The 18,425-nt window shown below is 41.1% G+C and overlaps 1 protein-coding gene across 1 annotated transcript in view; it reads right to left on the minus strand.

Moving 5' to 3' along the window:
• Window positions 1-871: 871 nt before the first annotated feature.
• Window positions 872-18,425, minus strand: part of ncoa1 (nuclear receptor coactivator 1) — a 56,889-nt gene continuing 39,335 nt past the window's right edge. The window contains exons 13-21 of the mRNA XM_038272799.1: window positions 17,528-17,704; window positions 17,302-17,416; window positions 16,477-16,645; window positions 12,714-13,031; window positions 12,219-12,314; window positions 10,320-10,704; window positions 9,371-9,533; window positions 9,090-9,279; window positions 872-5,961 (exon numbers count right to left, since the gene is read on the minus strand). Of these exons, the coding sequence (XP_038128727.1) occupies window positions 5,782-5,961; window positions 9,090-9,279; window positions 9,371-9,533; window positions 10,320-10,704; window positions 12,219-12,314; window positions 12,714-13,031; window positions 16,477-16,645; window positions 17,302-17,416; window positions 17,528-17,704 (1,793 nt within the window). The 3' untranslated portion in view covers window positions 872-5,781. The remainder of the gene's footprint in view (window positions 5,962-9,089; window positions 9,280-9,370; window positions 9,534-10,319; window positions 10,705-12,218; window positions 12,315-12,713; window positions 13,032-16,476; window positions 16,646-17,301; window positions 17,417-17,527; window positions 17,705-18,425) is intronic.

Here is an 18,425-nt window from a genome sequence, read left to right on the forward strand (position 1 = left end):
CTGAAATAAATCAAAAGGTCTTCTTTAAATGTATTTTCCAGACTAAAGAGCGCACCTCTTTAGTGCATGCTAGCATGTTCTGGTGTTAAATGAAAATTAACCCCTTATTCTTTCATTTCCGACTTTGACTTCCCCGTCTGGCGGTTAGGAAACATCAACAGAGACGCTGCATTTTTTAAAGAGTGGGAAACAAGTTCTGGCTTATAGTCTGGAAAATAGTCGTTGAAGGGTGCAGAAACTAAATAATACAGATTTTTATCATTTATTTATATTCCTCACAGCATATGTTTTGTTTTTTATTTGTGGATGAATGTAAAACGAACTTTTTTTAAAGAATTGATGGTTGTATAACTGTTTTTAAATGACGTGGCATTTTAACCGAGCTTCATACACTTTTGGGCGCCGACTGCTCAACAAATGCTGATCCGTTTCATGGCCTTTTTCACCCAGAGCGGATCCGGATACATAAAGTGCAGAATTAGATTGTATTTGCAAATTCCTGGGATAATCTGATTAATCTACATGTGCAGAAAGAAAAAGAAAAAAGGTATTTTCTAGAGTAAAAATGTGTTTTTGTTTTTCCTTCCTTATTTAAAAAAACAACCCCTGGATAACAAGGTCATCGTTAAACAGCATATATGCATTTATTCGTATATTTATATATATTATATACACACACGAGGCACCTTAAGTTTGGTATAAAGTATTCGGCGGGGGGGGTGAGACTGAAAGCTGATAGGTCAGCAAGCATGGGATTTTTTTTTTCCACCTTTTAATGAATGGCTTAGTGTTGTTCCAGTGTTACTTCTACTTTACAAATGAGGAAATGTTTAAGTAAGGTGCATAGCTAATGGTTGCAATGTTTATTTCCTTTTTTTTTTTTTTCCTGTAAACACGTGATAGCACTTCGGGATTAAAAAACACGGCATCGGCAGAGTCGGAACTGAGCAAACTTTGGGACATCGCAGGTTCTGAATGCTGATAGGCCACTCTGATGATCTGATGAGATGGATTTAAGATTTAAGACAGAAAAATGAAAATAAAGGAGCATGCATAGAGACGAAGGAAACGAAATAGAGCCGCTACATTATGTGTTGTCCAGTGATGACGAGGTTTGCATATGAAATCCGTTAAACACGTTGAAGCTTTGGTCTTTTTTTTTTCTTTTTTACTATTGAGGGATGAATTAAAATGTTAAAAATAAAAACCAGACAGATCAGTCATAAATTCAACAATGCTTCTCAATGCTAAAAAACCAAGGCTCCACTCTCCCAGCTCTGCTGAACCATTTGCGTCAACAGAGGAAAATTAAATAATATGGCCTTTTTTTTTTTCTTCTTCTTTTAAATTAACCCGTACAAAAAGCCAGTCCACACCGCTTCTCTCTCTCTCTATCTCTTTCTCTCAGTAAAATCACATTCAGCAGTCGCTTAAAAAAACAAAACAAAAAACAACAACCAATCTCTGGCATAGTTTATCCGAATAAAACACCCACAGGTAACTGTGCAGGGTCTGAAAGAGTCCGAAGAGGAACTGAACAGGACATCGTCGTCCGTTTCCATCTCAGAGAGAACACCAGATATACAGTATTACACACTCACACTTCATGTACAAACATACACCATCTTCAAAACCAAAGTAAAAAGGTAGAAAAATAAAAACATGACAAAGGCGAGTAGTTATTTACCACAAACTCGGAGCTAGTTTTTTTTGTGTTTTTTTTTACTCTGTCGATTCTGAACAAATATGCATTCACATTTCTGTTATTTACATTAACATGAGACAAACATTACAAAACCTGGTACCTGCGCGCTGTAGCGAGGAAGGAGGGACTGCTTTTTGCACTGAAAGGCTTTTGCATAAAGAAACATTTTTGCCTTTTTTCAGCTTCTCGGGTGTATTTGGCATTTTGTTGTTGTTGATGTCTTTGCTGCAGGGTGAAATTCTCCATCTATAATCCGGGTTGGTAGAGGAGGCCTTTCGCATGCAGGAAAGATGTAAAGAGGAAGAGGAGCTATGCTGTGTGTGTGTAGAAATATCTCAGCAATAAAAAAATAAATAAATCTCCAACTAACTGATCTGCTGCACAATTCAGGAGCTACAAATAGGTTTAGGAACTGCAAAAAGTGATGTTTTAAAGATGGCCCATTTGTTGCATGTTAATTGATTTTAGTTGCAAACAGCTTTGGGATGATTTGGCCTCATCTGCAAGTTTAATCCACACCTGAGGACACCAGCCTTTTGCATCATTTCATCAGAGATGTATTTGTAAATAACGGCTTACATAAATGAATATGTTTTTATGCTGGTTTATTTGCATGGTGGTGCGCTTTGTGTAGCTTTTGGCTTTTCTTTCAGGACAAACTGAGAGGTTTTCATAAACTGCTAAATAAAAAAATACAGAATATGCTTCATTATTCATGGAGCCAATTTATCTCAAACGTGGGTCTAATGTTTTTTTGTTCTCTAGATAAAGATCGGTGAAATTTTCAGATAATTTTCTTTTTTTTTGTGTAGCTTTTATTGTCATTAAACTGTCACAAGTACAGAGAAACTAGATTCACTCTCTGCATTTAACCCATCCCCTTGGGGAAGCAGTGGGCTGCCATTTTGCGGCGCCCGGGGAGCAGTGTAAGGTTTAGGGTCTTTCCTTCTGATCTTGCAGTTTCTGAAGAGATATTTCTTATCTATGCAGCAGACTTCCTGATGGGAGAAAAAAACATATTTTTTAAAAGTATTTTGTAAACAGAAGATTTTATTTGTACCTGTGTACAGAGAATCCAGAGATTCTTAGAGGTTGTGTTTTGCATTGCCAAGTTTTTGTTTTTATAGAAGTTAACAGGAGGAATGAGGTAAAAAAAAGAACAAGTCAAAGAAAAACAGTGCCCCCTGCTGTTCAGGAGCATAAACCTAGATCTGCTTAAACCAACAAGTTATTTTGGATTTTTATGTTACCAAAATCATTATCACCCCTACTGGTGAAACGGTGTTACTACGGCATTTCTGTGCGATATAGCAGCTGATTAAGATGCTGATTTTCATTTAAAAAAACTTGAATCAGATGAATCGGCCTTGTTTTAAAACCATGCAGTACCATGGTAACTCTAAAGCGCCTCATTCTGGCCTACTGGAGTTATTACACTTTCGGTTGTTTTGCATATATTTTTTTCTTTGAGCGGATGAAAAATATTTAAAATCTATGCAGAAGCTGTAGAACATAGTGACCAAAATAGAACCTGACTCACTGAGCTCACATCCACAGCAGAGCTGAGCACAAAGTGGTTCCTACATCACACAGCATCGCTGGAGGAGTTAGCAGGTTAAATGCCCACTTGACCTGTGAACGCTCTGTGACTTATTTGTGTTTTATACCAAATTAGTATCAGACATGAGATGGAACTGGATTAAAAGTTCTAATTTTACTGAGCGGATAAAAAAAGAAAGGTGAATTTCTGAATGTGGGGTCTGCATTGACTGTGAAACCTCTCACCGCCAATCCATCAGCACAGAAAGGCAGAGAAATAAATAATAATGCATGAAAACTGTTCATTTTCCACAGGATCTCTGGATGCTTCCTGATTAAATTCAATCCTGATAGAAAAGGAAACCTTTGGGTTTGGTTCTGTCGTCTGTTTTCAAATAAATCAGAACAAAAAAATCTGGATATTTCTTTTTCCGCAACAATTTTATCATAAAGCATTAAGAGGCGACGTCTCAGCAGGGAGTTTATAGATTTGTGCATAACAAAAGTTTTTTTTTTTCTTATTTTAAATCTGTATTGGTTATGGAGAGACAGTGTAGGACCGATCAACAGTAGTTACAGAAAACTGTACATGTGAGCAGCCAGAGGAGTGATGTGCTCATAGGCGGATGGAGATGAATTCCTGAGTAGATCAACAGTTTTAAAAGGAGGATATTATCTTTTTTTTTTTTTTTCCAAAGCTTGATTCAAATTCCAGAAAACTTTAAATCATTCATCAATCACATCTTTGTTAGAAGTTCTAACGCTAAAGCCTCTATTTAAATTTCATTATATATGGGAACAATAATGGAAAGCGCATCGTTGGCTGCAGCGACAAGCGGCAAACAATGCGACTTGAGCTATAATTATCATTTTTATACAACTGTTACAGACAAATGTGCTGTTTTTGTACACAAAAATAGGAGAAAGCAAAAAAAACAAAAAAAAAAACATAACGGCTAACTAGCTCCCTGAAATAAAAAAAAAGAAAGAAAAGAAATAAAACTATGTTTGTAAAAAGGGAGCCATTTCCAACATTTTTTACTTTTTTTTTCTTTTTTTTAAGTCAAATTGTGTTTAAAATTTCACATTTTTAGAAGCTGGAATAACTTCTTCCTCCACTGCAACATGAAGCTGTGTCACAATATGCCAGAAAAAAAAGATAATCTCAAAAATGAGCAGACATTATTAGAACTAATTAAAAACTAAGAAAAACAAACCAAAAATAAATGAATCCAATCACATTATACAGAGTTTTGCCTCTTCTGAGTATTCAATTAATGACACTTTTTTTGTTTTGTTTTTTGTCCAAAAGGAAAGCAGTTACAAGAGAACAGGTTAGCTCACCTCCAAAGTCTTTGTCCTTCTGTAATGTACAAATACTACCCGCCTGCATGGTGCACGTGGCAAACAACACTGATAGGCTGAGAGAAACCGTGAAGACACAAAGAGAAAGAGAGGAGCAGAGGAGGAACCCTGCCGGGCCTCCCCGTATTCACATCTGCTGAGGTGAGGCTAAAATGTGATGGACAAGACAGTTAAATAACCATAACAGTCTGTTTTTATACTCTGATAGAAATAAAAATAAAAGACATAAAAGGTTCAAAACTGAGCAGCATCCCCTCTGACTCCCGTCCTTCCATCCATTCATCCAATCCGTACGCCCTGGTTGATGTCAAAGCTTGTTCTGGAGGTCATGATGAAGATGATGACGACGGAGAGAGCAGAAGATTTTATAAACAATCCAACCCAAAACATAAAAATAGAATAGAAAAATACACAGGAGTAGAAGAAAAAAAATAATAATAATAAAAGAGGAAGAAGAAGAAGAAGCAGAGCTTGGGACAAACTCACACTTCCACCAGGCACTGCAGCAGATAGAGAGGAACAGTCCCAGAACCAGCTGATACTGAGCTTCTATCTCACAATGCCGCTGAGGTCTGAAACCTTAACATTCCCACATCGCTAAGAGACAGAGATAGATAGATGGTAGAAAGAACGACAAACGCAAAGGAAATCAAATAGCCAGAGGTGGCTGCTGATGTGCGGGACACCCCCCAACGCCGCCGACCCGTCATCCAAGCAGGAAAAAGAAGTGAAAGAGAGAGAAAGGTCGGCCCTGATTCGACAGTGACGGAAAAAAATAATTGGCAAATCTACAATGACGTCGCATTTTTTTCCTCCTGGGTCAGGAAGCAGGTCACCGAGAAATGAGCAGCAAGACAACACTGCCTTCATTAGGCTGAGGCAGACAGACAGGTTGTCAGACAGATTAGACAGGCAGGTTTAAATAACACCGCTGCTCCTACTGACGCTCTTTAAGTCCTGGACTGGTAAAGTTACCAGAACTGAACCCCCACCCACCCCCCCACAGACAGCCGCACCTCCACACCTCCTTACGCTGCGAGCGGCCTGTCCTTCTATCCGTTCGTCCGAAAGTGAGACAGAGACAGCGATAGGTCTACCCTCCTAGGAAGAGGAGGAGGCGATGAAGACGTGAGAGGGAGCGAAGGAGCTGACGGGATGGGAGGGGGAGGGTGTCACTCAGTGAGGAGCTGCTGGAGGAGGCTCTTCTGCTGGGCCTGGCTGCTCTGCGAGCCCTGCGGCCCGGGGCCCTTCTGGGGGCCCGCAGCCCCGATGGAGCCCTGGTTCAGGTAGGAGTCGCTGCCGACAAGGTTCACAGTGCACTGGACGTCCGCGAACACCTGAACCTGCTGCACCTGCAGAGACAGAGGAATAAACCGGACTGAGTTCTGTAAAAACGGCCCCTACTGAAGGTCACCATCAAAATATTTAACTTTTAAATGTTTAGATGACTGATAAATATAAACCTCTATGACTTTTATTATTATTAATTAATGAACCAAAGTAAAGATTGTAACACAAGGAGAAATTCAAATTCCTTGTTTAAATCTGAAAAGTGTGGCATTGAGCTTTATGTATTCCACCTGAGTTAAAGCTAGAACCATGTTTCTCTGTGATTCAGTGTTTCTGGTGGAGCAACCATGGCTATCAAGCTGTAATGCTACATTCACACCTAAAGCAGCAAAGACAGCAGGAGCAGCTAGTTTACATGCAAAGTTAATGGTTGACGTGCATCAAGGTGCAGCAAAACGTCCTGCACCGCGTTTAGAGGAGCAAGAGCGGCGCATCTGAGCAGCTGAAGCAGCGCGTCGTGAGCGTTTGAGCATCTGACGCTGGAACACGCTGCAAATGCAGCAGCTGTTGGACGCACCACATCAACCAATCAGAGAAGCTGATCTGAGAGCTGGCAGGGAGAGAGACACATCGCTGATGATACAGCTCACTATGATCACTCATCTGAAACAGTTTATTAACTCCTAAATTAACTTAAAATGCTGAAATCTGCCAGCAAAACGTTCACTTTTATAATCCTGACGCCTGCAGTTTGGATTACGTACATGGAAAAAGGCCTTCCAGCCGCCGTGGCAAACCGCGAAGAGACGACCGCGCCATAGGCTTCTGTTGAATAGGCTTCCTAGTGACAGTGCACCACCGGTGCAAATAATATTTGAAGGCAGGATGGTAATCTGGATGAACTGACTGCACAGATGGAGTTTTCAGGTGGACTTTCTCACTGAATAACATATTAAAACTACTTCTTACCCACTGATCATAGCATATATAGCCGCCATTGGCAAAGAGATTATAGGGTAGCTCCGCCCAACATGCATCAGACCCACTTTTTCACCGTGCATCTGGAGCAGCAAAGATGCTTCAGCCGCGCGTCAGAACTAAACTTGTACAAGCATCAAAAATGAAGCAGCACGCATGTTTTTGCTGCTCTTGCTACTTGCGGTGTGAACGTAGCATAATTGCTACCAGGTAGGAACACAGACAGACACTAGATGGCGCTAGAGCGCCTGCCCTTATTCCTCTGAACAAAAAAAGTGTAATATTTTTATTTATTAATTTTTTTCACAGCATAGTGTTTTGCAGAAACACTGCCATGCCTGCTGCGTTATTTAGTCCGAATGTCCGCTCTAACCCCTGAATCCCTTAATCACTATATAGAACGGGGACTATATAGTGATCTCAGTTAACTTATCGTTCAGACAGATGATCACTGCTTTTCACTCTCCGTTGGTCACTTGACTCTGCCTTCCCACGCGGTGCCGGCGCCATCTTTGTTATTATGCTACGTTGACACCGGACGCAGCAGACGCAGCAAAATCGCGTCTGCTGCTTCATTTTTGCTGCTTGTACCAGTTTCTGATGCACGGCTGAAGCAGCTTTGCTGCTCTAGCTGTGCGGTGCAAAAGTGTGTCTGACGCGCGCCACTCTATCCTTTCTCTGCCTTGCAGCTGTATTTGCTGTGATCAGTGGGAATAAAATAGTTTTAATATGTTTTTAAGTGAGAAAATCCACCTGATAAATTAATCAGTGCAGTCAGTTCATCCAGATTACCATCCTGCCTTCCAATATTATTTCGGTCGGAGCCGCTCAGACCCCCCCATTCCAGCAGTGCGCCGACAGTAGGAATCCTATTCAACAGCAGCCTCTGGCCGGATCGCCTCCTCGCGGTTCACCGCGGCAGCTGGTAGGTGTTTTTCATCTAAATAATCTAAACTGCAGGCACCAGGATAGTAAACGCGAACATATTCTGCCGGCAGATTTCTTTATTTTAAGTTAATTTATGCGTCAATAAACCGTTTCAGAGGAGTGATCAGAGCGCTCTGATCATCAACGCTGTGTCTTTCTCTCTGCAAGCTCCCATATCAGCTTCTCTGATTGGTTGATGCGGCGCGTCGAGCAGCAAAAGTTCAATTTTTCCATCTCGAGTAGCAGTGCGTTTGCTGCATGTCACGCGCGTCAGATGCTTAAACGCTCCCGACGCGCTGCTTCAGCTGCTCAAAACGCGCTGCGGGACCTTTTGCTGCGCCTTGACGCGCATCAACCATTGACTTTGCATGTAAACTAGCTGCTTCTGCTGCACCTGCTGCGTCCGGTGTGAATGCAGCATTAGGCGCCGCTGTCGAGTAGCAACAGCCTATGGTAACAGCAGGCCACTGTGACAGCAAATCCAATGATGCTTTGCAAGAAGAGCTCTCCTCAAAAAGCATTCCAGGATATATCGGCTCATCTAGTGATCATGGATGATCACTACTTCTCAAGGTGCATCATGGGGAATTTCGAGTCCACTACTTTTTCATCAACTAGACGTTCGGCACTATATAGTGCCGTATATAGTGATTAGTAAGGCTTTCAGACACAGCCTTGGTTTTAATGATGTCATTTGTTCACCAACATTCTCCAACAAAAAATGTGGAAGAGGATTGGGGCCATATTTGCAGAAAATAACGACTCTTTTTTTCTCAATTAAATAAACAAAAGCAGCTTTAATTATCCCCTATGCAGAACAGCTGGATATATTTATACACCATCTATTAATCATGTCATTAATAGATGGATCTTATGCTACATTCAAGTGTACTGATGCATCTGGTGCTCCTGTGTTCGATGGCAGAGAGCGGCTTTGCTATACTTGCTGTTATAAGTGGGTAAAAAGTAGTTTTAATATATTTTTAAGTGAGAAAGTTCACCTGAAAACTTCATCTGAGCCGTCATTTCATCAAGATTACGATCCTGCCTTCAAATATTATTTTTCTGTTGGAGCTCTGTCCCTGGAAATCCTGTTCAACGGCGGTTTTCCGCTAATGTTCGCGGCGGTTGGAAGGCGTTCAGCTGCCGGACCTTTTTTTTGTGTGTCAACCATTGACTTTGCATGTAAACTAGCTGCTTCTGTTGCCTCTGAGCAGTCTGAATGTAGCATCAGTTTAACCTTGAATTTCAGGCTGAGCTTCATTGGTTTATCGGTTTTACAAACCTGCTGGTCACTGCACACTGAACTGACGTTGCTGAGGTTACTGTTGCTCATTCCAACCGCCTGACCCATGGAAGGTAAAGAGCTGACGCTGCTCGTGCCTCCAGCCATAGAGACGGTGATGCTCATGTTGTTATACACCCCCTGCTGGCCGAACGCCTGCGCTGCTCCCTGTCCTGACTGGCTGAACAGGCTGTAGGACAGAGGGAGAATTCAGATCCAGTCTGTAAGACATGCAATAAATTAAGAAAAACAAAAAATACTTAAACCAGGAGAGCATTTACCTGCCCAGGCCTGTCTGCTGCCAGCTCTTCATGTCTGGAGACTGATAGCCAGAAGGCGGTGCCTGCTGAAGCAGAGGACTCTGGGAAGTGGAGTTCTGAGGTGATAATAATGGGCTTGTAGGGCTCATCTCAGCAGGAAAGGGTGGATCCTGTTGGACCACAGCTGTGACAAAAAAACACTTTGATAACAATCCGGCTTTGTATGAAGTCTATAAAAAGTTTATTTTTGCATAAACTTTATCCAACAACTAAATTTCTAAAACTATATTTTAATTTTCCTCAGCATCAGCGAATAGAACCAATGTTTTCATACATTTTTCCTCCCAAAAATACTATAATTTTCCACACATGCATCAAGGTCTGAGTCTTTCTTTGCTTCGTTTAGAAAGAGCTAAACTCTGAAATTTAGACGCATATTTTAAAGAAGGTAGGTGATAAATATGGAGCGTGGAGAAACGCGAACAAGGCGAGAGGCGGGGGGATTAAATGCAAAAAAAGAATGTTGGTTAATGGATAAAGGATAGAGTTCAGATAGATGGGAGACAGTAGATACACTAGACTGTGGATAAAACCTCAAACCTTAAAGGTATAGTGGAGAATGCTACTGAGAGGGAACGCCTATTAAACGCATCACGTGTACAAGCTTACTTTCCAAAAGAAGATTTATTGTTTCTCTCTTCTGAGGCCTTTCTCTTCTTCTCATACACTTCATAAACACTTTTCTCTTACGACCCTCTACCATTTTCATAGAACCGCGGCGAGAAAGGTAAGCTTCAATAACTGTATGAAACCACAGCTCACCGCACATACACGCCTGAAAGCACACGTAAACATATCACCAGAGTGATTGACAATAAGAGTGACCACTTATTTTGATGATTCACCCATAAAAAGAACATCTTCCACTATACCTTTAATTTCTTACATGAATCCATTTTTTTAAACTCACCAGACCCTCCAAACTGCTGAAAGAGTCCCTGCTGCACGGAGGTGTTCACGGTGCTGTCAAACTGACCCTGTAAGCCACCCATCAGCGTCTGGTTGCCCAGGGGCACTCTGACAGACAGCTTGGAGTCCACGTTGCTGAAGTGACTCGGTGAGGTAGGGGTGTTCCCCGCCATCGGGTTGTACCCCGGCGGAAAGCTGAACTGCTGCTGAGACGTCGTGGGAGGGACTTTGGGTGCCCTAGGGGTGCCAACGCCGACGGTGGGCACTCCCGCCACGTTCTGTCTCATGAGCCTGACCTTGTGCTGGAGGAGCTGCTGCTGCTGACGATGGTGGATGCTGTAGAGTTCCCTCTGACGCTGCGCCAGCATCTGAGCGTTCAGCAGAGGCTGCTGGGAGGCAGGAGAAGATACTCAGACACCCGAAAATACAAACCAAAAATTAAGCAAATGGAGATCTGTTGGCTTATTGAGATTGATTGAAATCTAAAATTATCCAAAGGGATTTACAAGACAATTTATAAACGTTTTAATCACAAATCCAGCTCTTCCCAAGCTAAATGAAGTTCATTTCCCAAAGGGCTTTGGTAGACAAGCAGGCCCACAGCATCACAGATCATTCACTGTAGCTAACAGTGGGTTTGAGGTGCAATATCATACGCTCTTCTTTTATTTTACTAATGAGTGTTTGCCAAAGACACTAAATATCGGTTTTATCTTGAAAAAAACAAAACAAGTCAGTATTTTGAGGAAAAGAAAGCGACTGCTTCTCTCATTTCGCCAAAAAATACTGCTTTACATGTAGATAACTTGCTTCTGTTAATCAGTCATGGTTTCAAAACAGAGCTGCTCAGTGGGGCAGTGGGTAGTACAGCTGCTTTGCAGCAAGAAGGTTCCGGGTTCGATTTCCTTTCTGCATAGAGTTTGCATGTTCTCCCTGAGCATGTGTGGGCTCTCTCCGGGTATTCCTGCTTCCTCCCACAGTAAAAAAACATGACTGTTAAGTTAATTGGCTTATCTAAATTCCCCGAAAAGGCTGGTTGTGTCGCAGTGAGCTTGGTCGCAGGTATGATGCAGTCATTTTTGATTTATGCTCAATATTGAAGCATGGTCTGCACTATGTTTATTCCACGCCACAATGCAAAAGGGGAAAAATCACGAACTGGCTGTGGGTCTAGATACGGCCGAGTCGGTGAGGAAGTGGGGGCAAATTTATCCGACAACAGAGGGACATGAGGGCGAAAAAGAGCGGGGATCCAGGTGGAGAAAGGGTCCCAGCGTTCTCGCACACCTCGCTGTTCTAGCTGGTCCAACTTTACGAGTCGTTTTCCGCAATCGTGGTCATAAGTAGCAAACAGGTAAGTAGCAAACAGGATGCCTAGTGTAGAGCGGATGCAGATTTGACCAATCAGAGGCCTCCTGTCTGCAGTCACCTACAATTTGGAAGAGGTGCAGCAGAGTGTCTGCAGAGGGCGGGGACGTCTCAAACAGACACACACTCAGACGACCTAGATTCGAACTATAAATCAGCCTTTAGGTGTGTGTGTGTGCGTGCATGAATGGTTGTTTGTCCTGTTTGTCTCTGTGTTGCCCTGCGATGGATTGGCGACCTGTCCAGGGTGGACCCCGCCTCTTATCCCTAGACAGCTGGATTGGTCACGGCCATGTTGGATTTACTCCCCGGGAAACAAGGAGTCACAGATGACTAATCGGAAATATCTTTATCACCTTCATCAACTTAAAAGGATAAATTCGCCCTAAATATAAATTTACTCAGATTAACAGATTAGAAATGTATCTAGTTTTGTTCAAAAAGAAGTGAACTTTTATTAGCATCTATGCATATTAACAGCACGGTAATTAAAGACGGTGTGTTAAATGTAAGAGTTGGCGCTCTGACTGACCTGTGAGGGTATCTGGGGTTGTTGGAGCCCCTGTCGCACCCCCATGTTAACCTGCTGGGGGCCTCCTGGGAATGAATTCAAGGCTGCTAGTCGATTCTGAAGTAAAAAGAAAAAAGGAAATGAGTAAACATGCAGGTGAAATACCAAAACAGAAAAAAAGATGGGATTAGGAGTGCTACAGGAAGTGCAGTGGGATGATATCAGCTCTAAAAGCTTCTAAATCAATATAAGGAAAAGAGAGAAGACTCTCATCATAATGAAGTATGATTCAGATACATGCAAAGGGCAGAAAATCAATATCTCCTAAAGACATGCAAGTGTTTCTGTCTCACTCGTAATGGATGACATCCTTTTGTTAACATCACTGAAATGGTGTAAATAAATAACATCCACAAGGTTTCTATGCATTATGCAAACAAGTAGCTGCAGACATTAAGACTAAATCGATAGCAGAAGCTGATGAAGCACAAGAAGCAGCTGAGACAACAATCTCACCTGCTGCTGGCCCTGCAGTCTCTGCTGCAGCTGCAGCCGCAGGTGGTTGGGTGGCAGCCTGAGCTGGGGGCCCATCCCCTGGGGTCTGGTCATGCCTGGCCTCAGTCCCACGCTCGCTGAACCGCCAGGGAAAGCCCCGCGGGGAGCTCCGAATGTCACCCCCTGCTGCCCCACCGCGGCCAGCTCTGGAGGAAACGGAGCTTGTGAAGTTGGTGGGAACTGGAAAGTATAGGTGGGGGGTTTAGGGTCCATGGAAACCGGCGTGGCAGTGGGTTGCTGGGGCGGGAAGTTTTGAGGAAACGGGTCAAAGCAGCCGCCCTATGAGAGGAAAAAAGGAGTAAATGTAATTAGATTTTAAAAAATCCTTAGAGAAAGCTGAAAGAAATAACTGAATTAAGTAAAAAGTATAAAGTCAAATAAATAAACAATTACACCAAAACTTTAGTATCTGCTCTTTAAAGCTCTAAGACCTAATTTATATATGCAGTTAAACATTTAAAGGCAGAAAAATAAAACAAATTAGTCACTTATAATAATAAAAAATACCCAGAAAATATAGTGAAAAATGAAAGAACAAAAATACTGTTGTAATTTACATATTAATAAAAAAAGTCAGAAAAAAATAATTAATCCCATTCCAAAACTCCCAAAATTCTGTTTCCTCATTCAAATTTACACAATTATTTATGAGTATGTATGTAAAGAGAATTTCACTTTAAACTCATTCGTGCATTTATTCTCTCTCTTTTTTTTTTACTTGTTTTTCCACGCAGGGTGCCTACACTTTGGTAAACATTGAATTTAAGGACTTTCCTGCTCCAGTTTTCTCAGATTAAAGAGTCATATGCAGCTGCATTTGGCCACTGCTATCGCGGAATAAGTTATCAACCATAAAATAAAATATAAACTGAATGACATGACATTTTTTTTTTTAGTTTTTCAGAACATTGTTAGTTCACAGTGCAGATGTGTGCATAAAAGTATTGACGTAATTCAGGGCTCGATGTTAACCATCGCCCGATCTCCCGGGGCAAGTAGTTTTTATTGTTGGGAGAGTACAAATTTCATTGCATTTGCTCGCCGGGCAAAAAAAAAATTATTTATCATTCAAAATTACTTTAAAATCACAGACATTCGATGAAAAAGACCCAGAAGTGTTGCCGGTGCCATTTTTGTTGTTTTGTACACAGTCTTGCGGGATTTGGAAAAGGCGCGTGATTTGAAAAAGCCGCATGATTTTCCGGCAGATGGCGTGATATTTGTCCACCTAGCGGTAATTTTGATCCAGTTACCAAAACGACAAACAAGCTAGAAAGCGCTATCATGTTCATTAAATTTTATTCCCTTAGACATTAGAGAGGTGCATTTAAATGTTATAGAGCTAAACATGTTAAATTGGTGACCTGTTATGTTATTATTATTGTCTTGTTGCTGCATTTACAGGTGCTGGTCATAAAATTAGAATATCATGAAAAAGTAGATTGATTTCAGTAATTCCATTTAAAAAGTGAAACTTGTATATTATATTCATACATTACATACAAACTCATATATTTCAGATGTTTATTTTGTTTAATTTTGATGATTACAAATGACAACAAATGAAAATCTCAAATTCATCATATCAGAAAATTAGAATATTACTGAAGACCAATAAAAACAAAGGATTTATAGAAATGTTGGCCAACTGAAAAGTATGAACATGAAAAGTATGAGCATGTACAGCACTCAGTATTTAGTTGGGCCTCCTTTGGCCTGTATTACTGCAGCAATGCGGCGTGGCATGGAGTCGATCAGTCTGTGGCACTGCTCAGGTGTTATGATAGCCCAGGTTGCTCTAATAGTGGCTTTTAGCTCTTCTGAATTGTTGGGTCTGGTGTATTGCATCTTCTTCTTCACAATACCCCATAGATTTTCTATGGGGTTAAGGTCAGGAGAGTTTGCTGGCCAATTAAGAACAGGGATACCATGGTCCTTCAACCAGGTACTGGTAGCTTTGGCACTGTGTGCAGGTGCCAAGTCCTGTTGGAAAATGAAATCTGCATCTCCAAAAAGTTGGTCAGCTGCAGGAAGCATGAAGTGCTCTAAAACTTCCTGGTATGTGGCTGCGTTGACCCTGGACCTCAGAAAACACAATGGACCAACACCAGCAGATGACATGGCACCCCAAACCATCACTGACTGTGGAAACTTTACACTGGACTTCAAGCAACGTGGATGAAGTGCCTCTCTTCTTTTCCTCCAGACTCTGGGACCTTGATTTCCAAAGGAAATGCAAAATTTACTTTCATCAGAGAACATGACTTTGGACCACTCACCAGCAGTCCAGTCCTGTTTCTCTTTAGCCCAGGCAAGACGCTTCTGACGCTGTCTGTGGTTCAAGAGTGGCTTGACACAAGGAATGCGACAGCAGAAACCCATGTCTTTCATACGTCTGTGTGTGGTGGTTCTTGAAGCACTCACTCCAGCTGCAGTCCACTCTTTGTGAATCTCCCCCACATTTTTGAATGGGTTTTGTTTCACAATCCTCTCCAGGGTGCGGTTATCTCTCTTGCTTGTACACTTTTTTCGACCACATCTTTTCCTTCCCTTCGCCTCTCTATTAATGTGCTTGGACACTGAGCTCTGTGAACAGCCAGCCTCTTTAGCGATGACCTTTTGTGTCTTGCCCTCCTTGTGCAAGGTGTCGATGGTCGTCTTTTGGACAACTGTCAAGTCAGCAGTCTTCCCCATGATTGTGTAGCCTATAGAACTAGACTGAAAGACCATTTAAAGGCTTTTGCAGGTGGTTTGAGTTAATTAGCTGATTAGAGTGTGGCACCAGGGGCCATCAATTTTGAACCTTTTCACAATATTCTAATTTTCTGATATGATGAATTTGAGATTTTCATTTGTTGTCATTTGTAATCATCAAAATTAAACAAAATAAACATCTGAAATATATGAGTTTGTATGTAATGTATGAATATAATATACAAGTTTCACTTTTTAAATGGAATTACTGAAATCAATCTACTTTTTCATGATATTCTAATTTTATGACCAGCACCTGTATTTTATCAGGGAAAACTAATCCTGAGTCAGTTAAAAGTCAGGGAATTATTTAAGAATGTGGAAACCCTGTATAAAATAACTGTATAATGATTCTCTAGAAAAGTCACATTATATTAATAGTATTTAATCTGTAAACACTGTTTAAATAAACCATTAAAACTACTATAGTATATGTTGTAAACTTCTCACTGAACAGCATGAATCTAAGTAAAGATTCTGACCTGTTTAAAATATACATCAATACAGTTATTTTATTTTTTTTATTTTATTTTTTTATTTTTTACGGCACTAGTGGCTGATTTTTCTGACAGTAGGCTGAGGGAAAGGGGGCATGAGAGAGGGAGAGAGACATGCGGCAAAGGACCACAGGCTGCATTGGAACCCGGGTCGGCCGTAACAAGGACTAAGACCTCCGTACATGGGTCATGCGCACGAACCACTGCGCCACCTGCACGCCCAGTTATACATACAAAGTACAGTTTCTTATACTTCTATTATGAGGTTGGGCCCTTTTAGTATCTCTGGGATTAAATATCTAAATCCCAGCAGACTAAATAGAAAAGTCTGGAACTGTAACTCCTTTCTATAACAAGTATCCATTTTCTTACATTTCTGCATCAATTCCTGCCAATCAAAACGAGAATTTTATGTTTCAGTATCAAGCAGCTTCACTCTGTTCTCATTTATACTAAAGTGTTTAATGTCTTACCTGTACCAGTTTGTCGATACCCAGGGCCTTGTCCAGTTCAGCCAGCTCGCTCTCATCTGTTCCACTCAGAAAGGAAACAAGCTGCTCAATCAGAGCCTTCTCATCGTTACGGGCTTCAGGCGTGGTCGGGGGTCCCAGCTCTTCGTCCAGCGTACAGGGCACACACTGCCTGCTCAGGGAAACACAATCAGAATCTCTCACCTTTCTGAATTTAAACTCAATTTAAAGGACTTTTAAAGGTCAAGCACTACTAAAGTGATTTACAATAGCACAAAAGACAATACATGTAAGATAACAACTAAAACTAGTTTATAGTTAAAAGAAAAAAACTTTTTTGATTGGCTGACAACAGAGTTTGAAGTTTCTGACTCAAACAACAAAGAGAAACCTAAAGGTTTCTGAGGTTTAGTTGGACAAAGAGCACAAATTTAACCTAATTTGACGTATTTGGCTCTCACAGTCTTTATCTAAAGTTTTGTTTTCCGTCATACATCAGATACAAGTATTTTAGGGACTGCATTATAATAGCAAAATAGTACAGTAAGGTGGAGAGGTTTAAATATTAGGGCAACCATTATCAGCATACAAATGATTAAAAAAAATAATTTTGATTTTATCATCTAGATTTAAAAAAACAAAAAACAAAAAGAGAATAGTTCCCAAGAGTGACCCTTGTGGCACCCTGACATTGCAGACTCTTTGACTTTGACATGAAAAACACTGAATATTCAGTAAGAAAAATAGGGGTGGAATCACTCTAGAGCAAGAACTAATAAACCAACAGATCCAGCAGTCTGTGGATCGAAATCCTGTCATCATACTTACTCTTGAGGTGACGATAAAGACGTCTGTAAAGGAGTTCCGAGTCCATCAAAGGACAGAGTGTCAGACAGAGCCAAAGGCTGGAACTGAGAATCTCCCACATCCATCTTCGTTAGCCCTGAAAAAGAATCCAATAACTTTTATTTGGTAGCAATATCTGATTGTAAGACAGTTAAACAGATTTGTAGAAAAATAATAAGTCAGAGAAAAGTTCACAGGTATGGAGTACCTGAGCTAGGAGCAAAGGGGTTGAGAACTTCTGTCTCTGGAAAAGGGCTGCTGTCTTTGGGGGTCTGAAAGAGGTCTCCCTGGCCCTGTTGCTGGCCTGGAGTGGCAGGGTTGCAGAAATCAAAGGATGGCTGCGACTGGATGCTGCAGCCTGAGGTTTGGCCGCCGTCACCAAGTCCTGCCACAAGAAAACAAAAGACAAGAGACTAAATAAATAATAGGGGTACAACGGTTACAGGTTTCTTTAACTTTATCTTTAAAAAGCCTGACAGGTATTCTGATTTTCACCGATACACAATTCTTTTTATAACTGGCACTTACAGTTGTTATAAGATCACAAGACACAAGATATTTAAATTATCTTACTGAAAAAACAAAATGCCTGTGAAAAAACAACTTCTGAAATAACATCTTCAAATATAAATTAAAGTTCAAAATGTTGACAGGGGGTGTTTTTCAGACCTTTACAGAGGTAGATTTCAGTGGTCGAAAAGATTGGTTTCACATCAAGGTACTTGCTGATGACTGATCTCCCAAAATTAAAGGAAAACGCCGTTTTTTTTTACATTGGGCCCTTGATTTTACGTTATTACATCATGTTCTACTCACCCATATTAGTTTTGTGTCATTTGGAGCTGTTCTGAAGATATTCCGTTAACGTCTATAAAGTCTTCCTATGGGCAACGACTTGAAGGCGCAAACTAAACTGTTCATAATGTATTATTTATAGTACGTCAGCATTCATAACATGTAGGTGAATCACTGTCCCCCAGACATCTGCGGTTATATTTTTTATATTTATATCTTTTAAAAATGAAACGGCACGTGTATGACGTCATCTGTGCGCGCCGGCTACAATTCATTCATCTTGTCCGCTGAACTGCTGCTAGTTTTACTCA

Source organism: Cyprinodon tularosa, unplaced genomic scaffold (genome assembly GCF_016077235.1).
Source record: "Cyprinodon tularosa strain WSP-4 unplaced genomic scaffold, ASM1607723v1 ctg84, whole genome shotgun sequence".
Taxonomy (NCBI): Eukaryota; Metazoa; Chordata; class Actinopteri; order Cyprinodontiformes; family Cyprinodontidae; genus Cyprinodon; species Cyprinodon tularosa.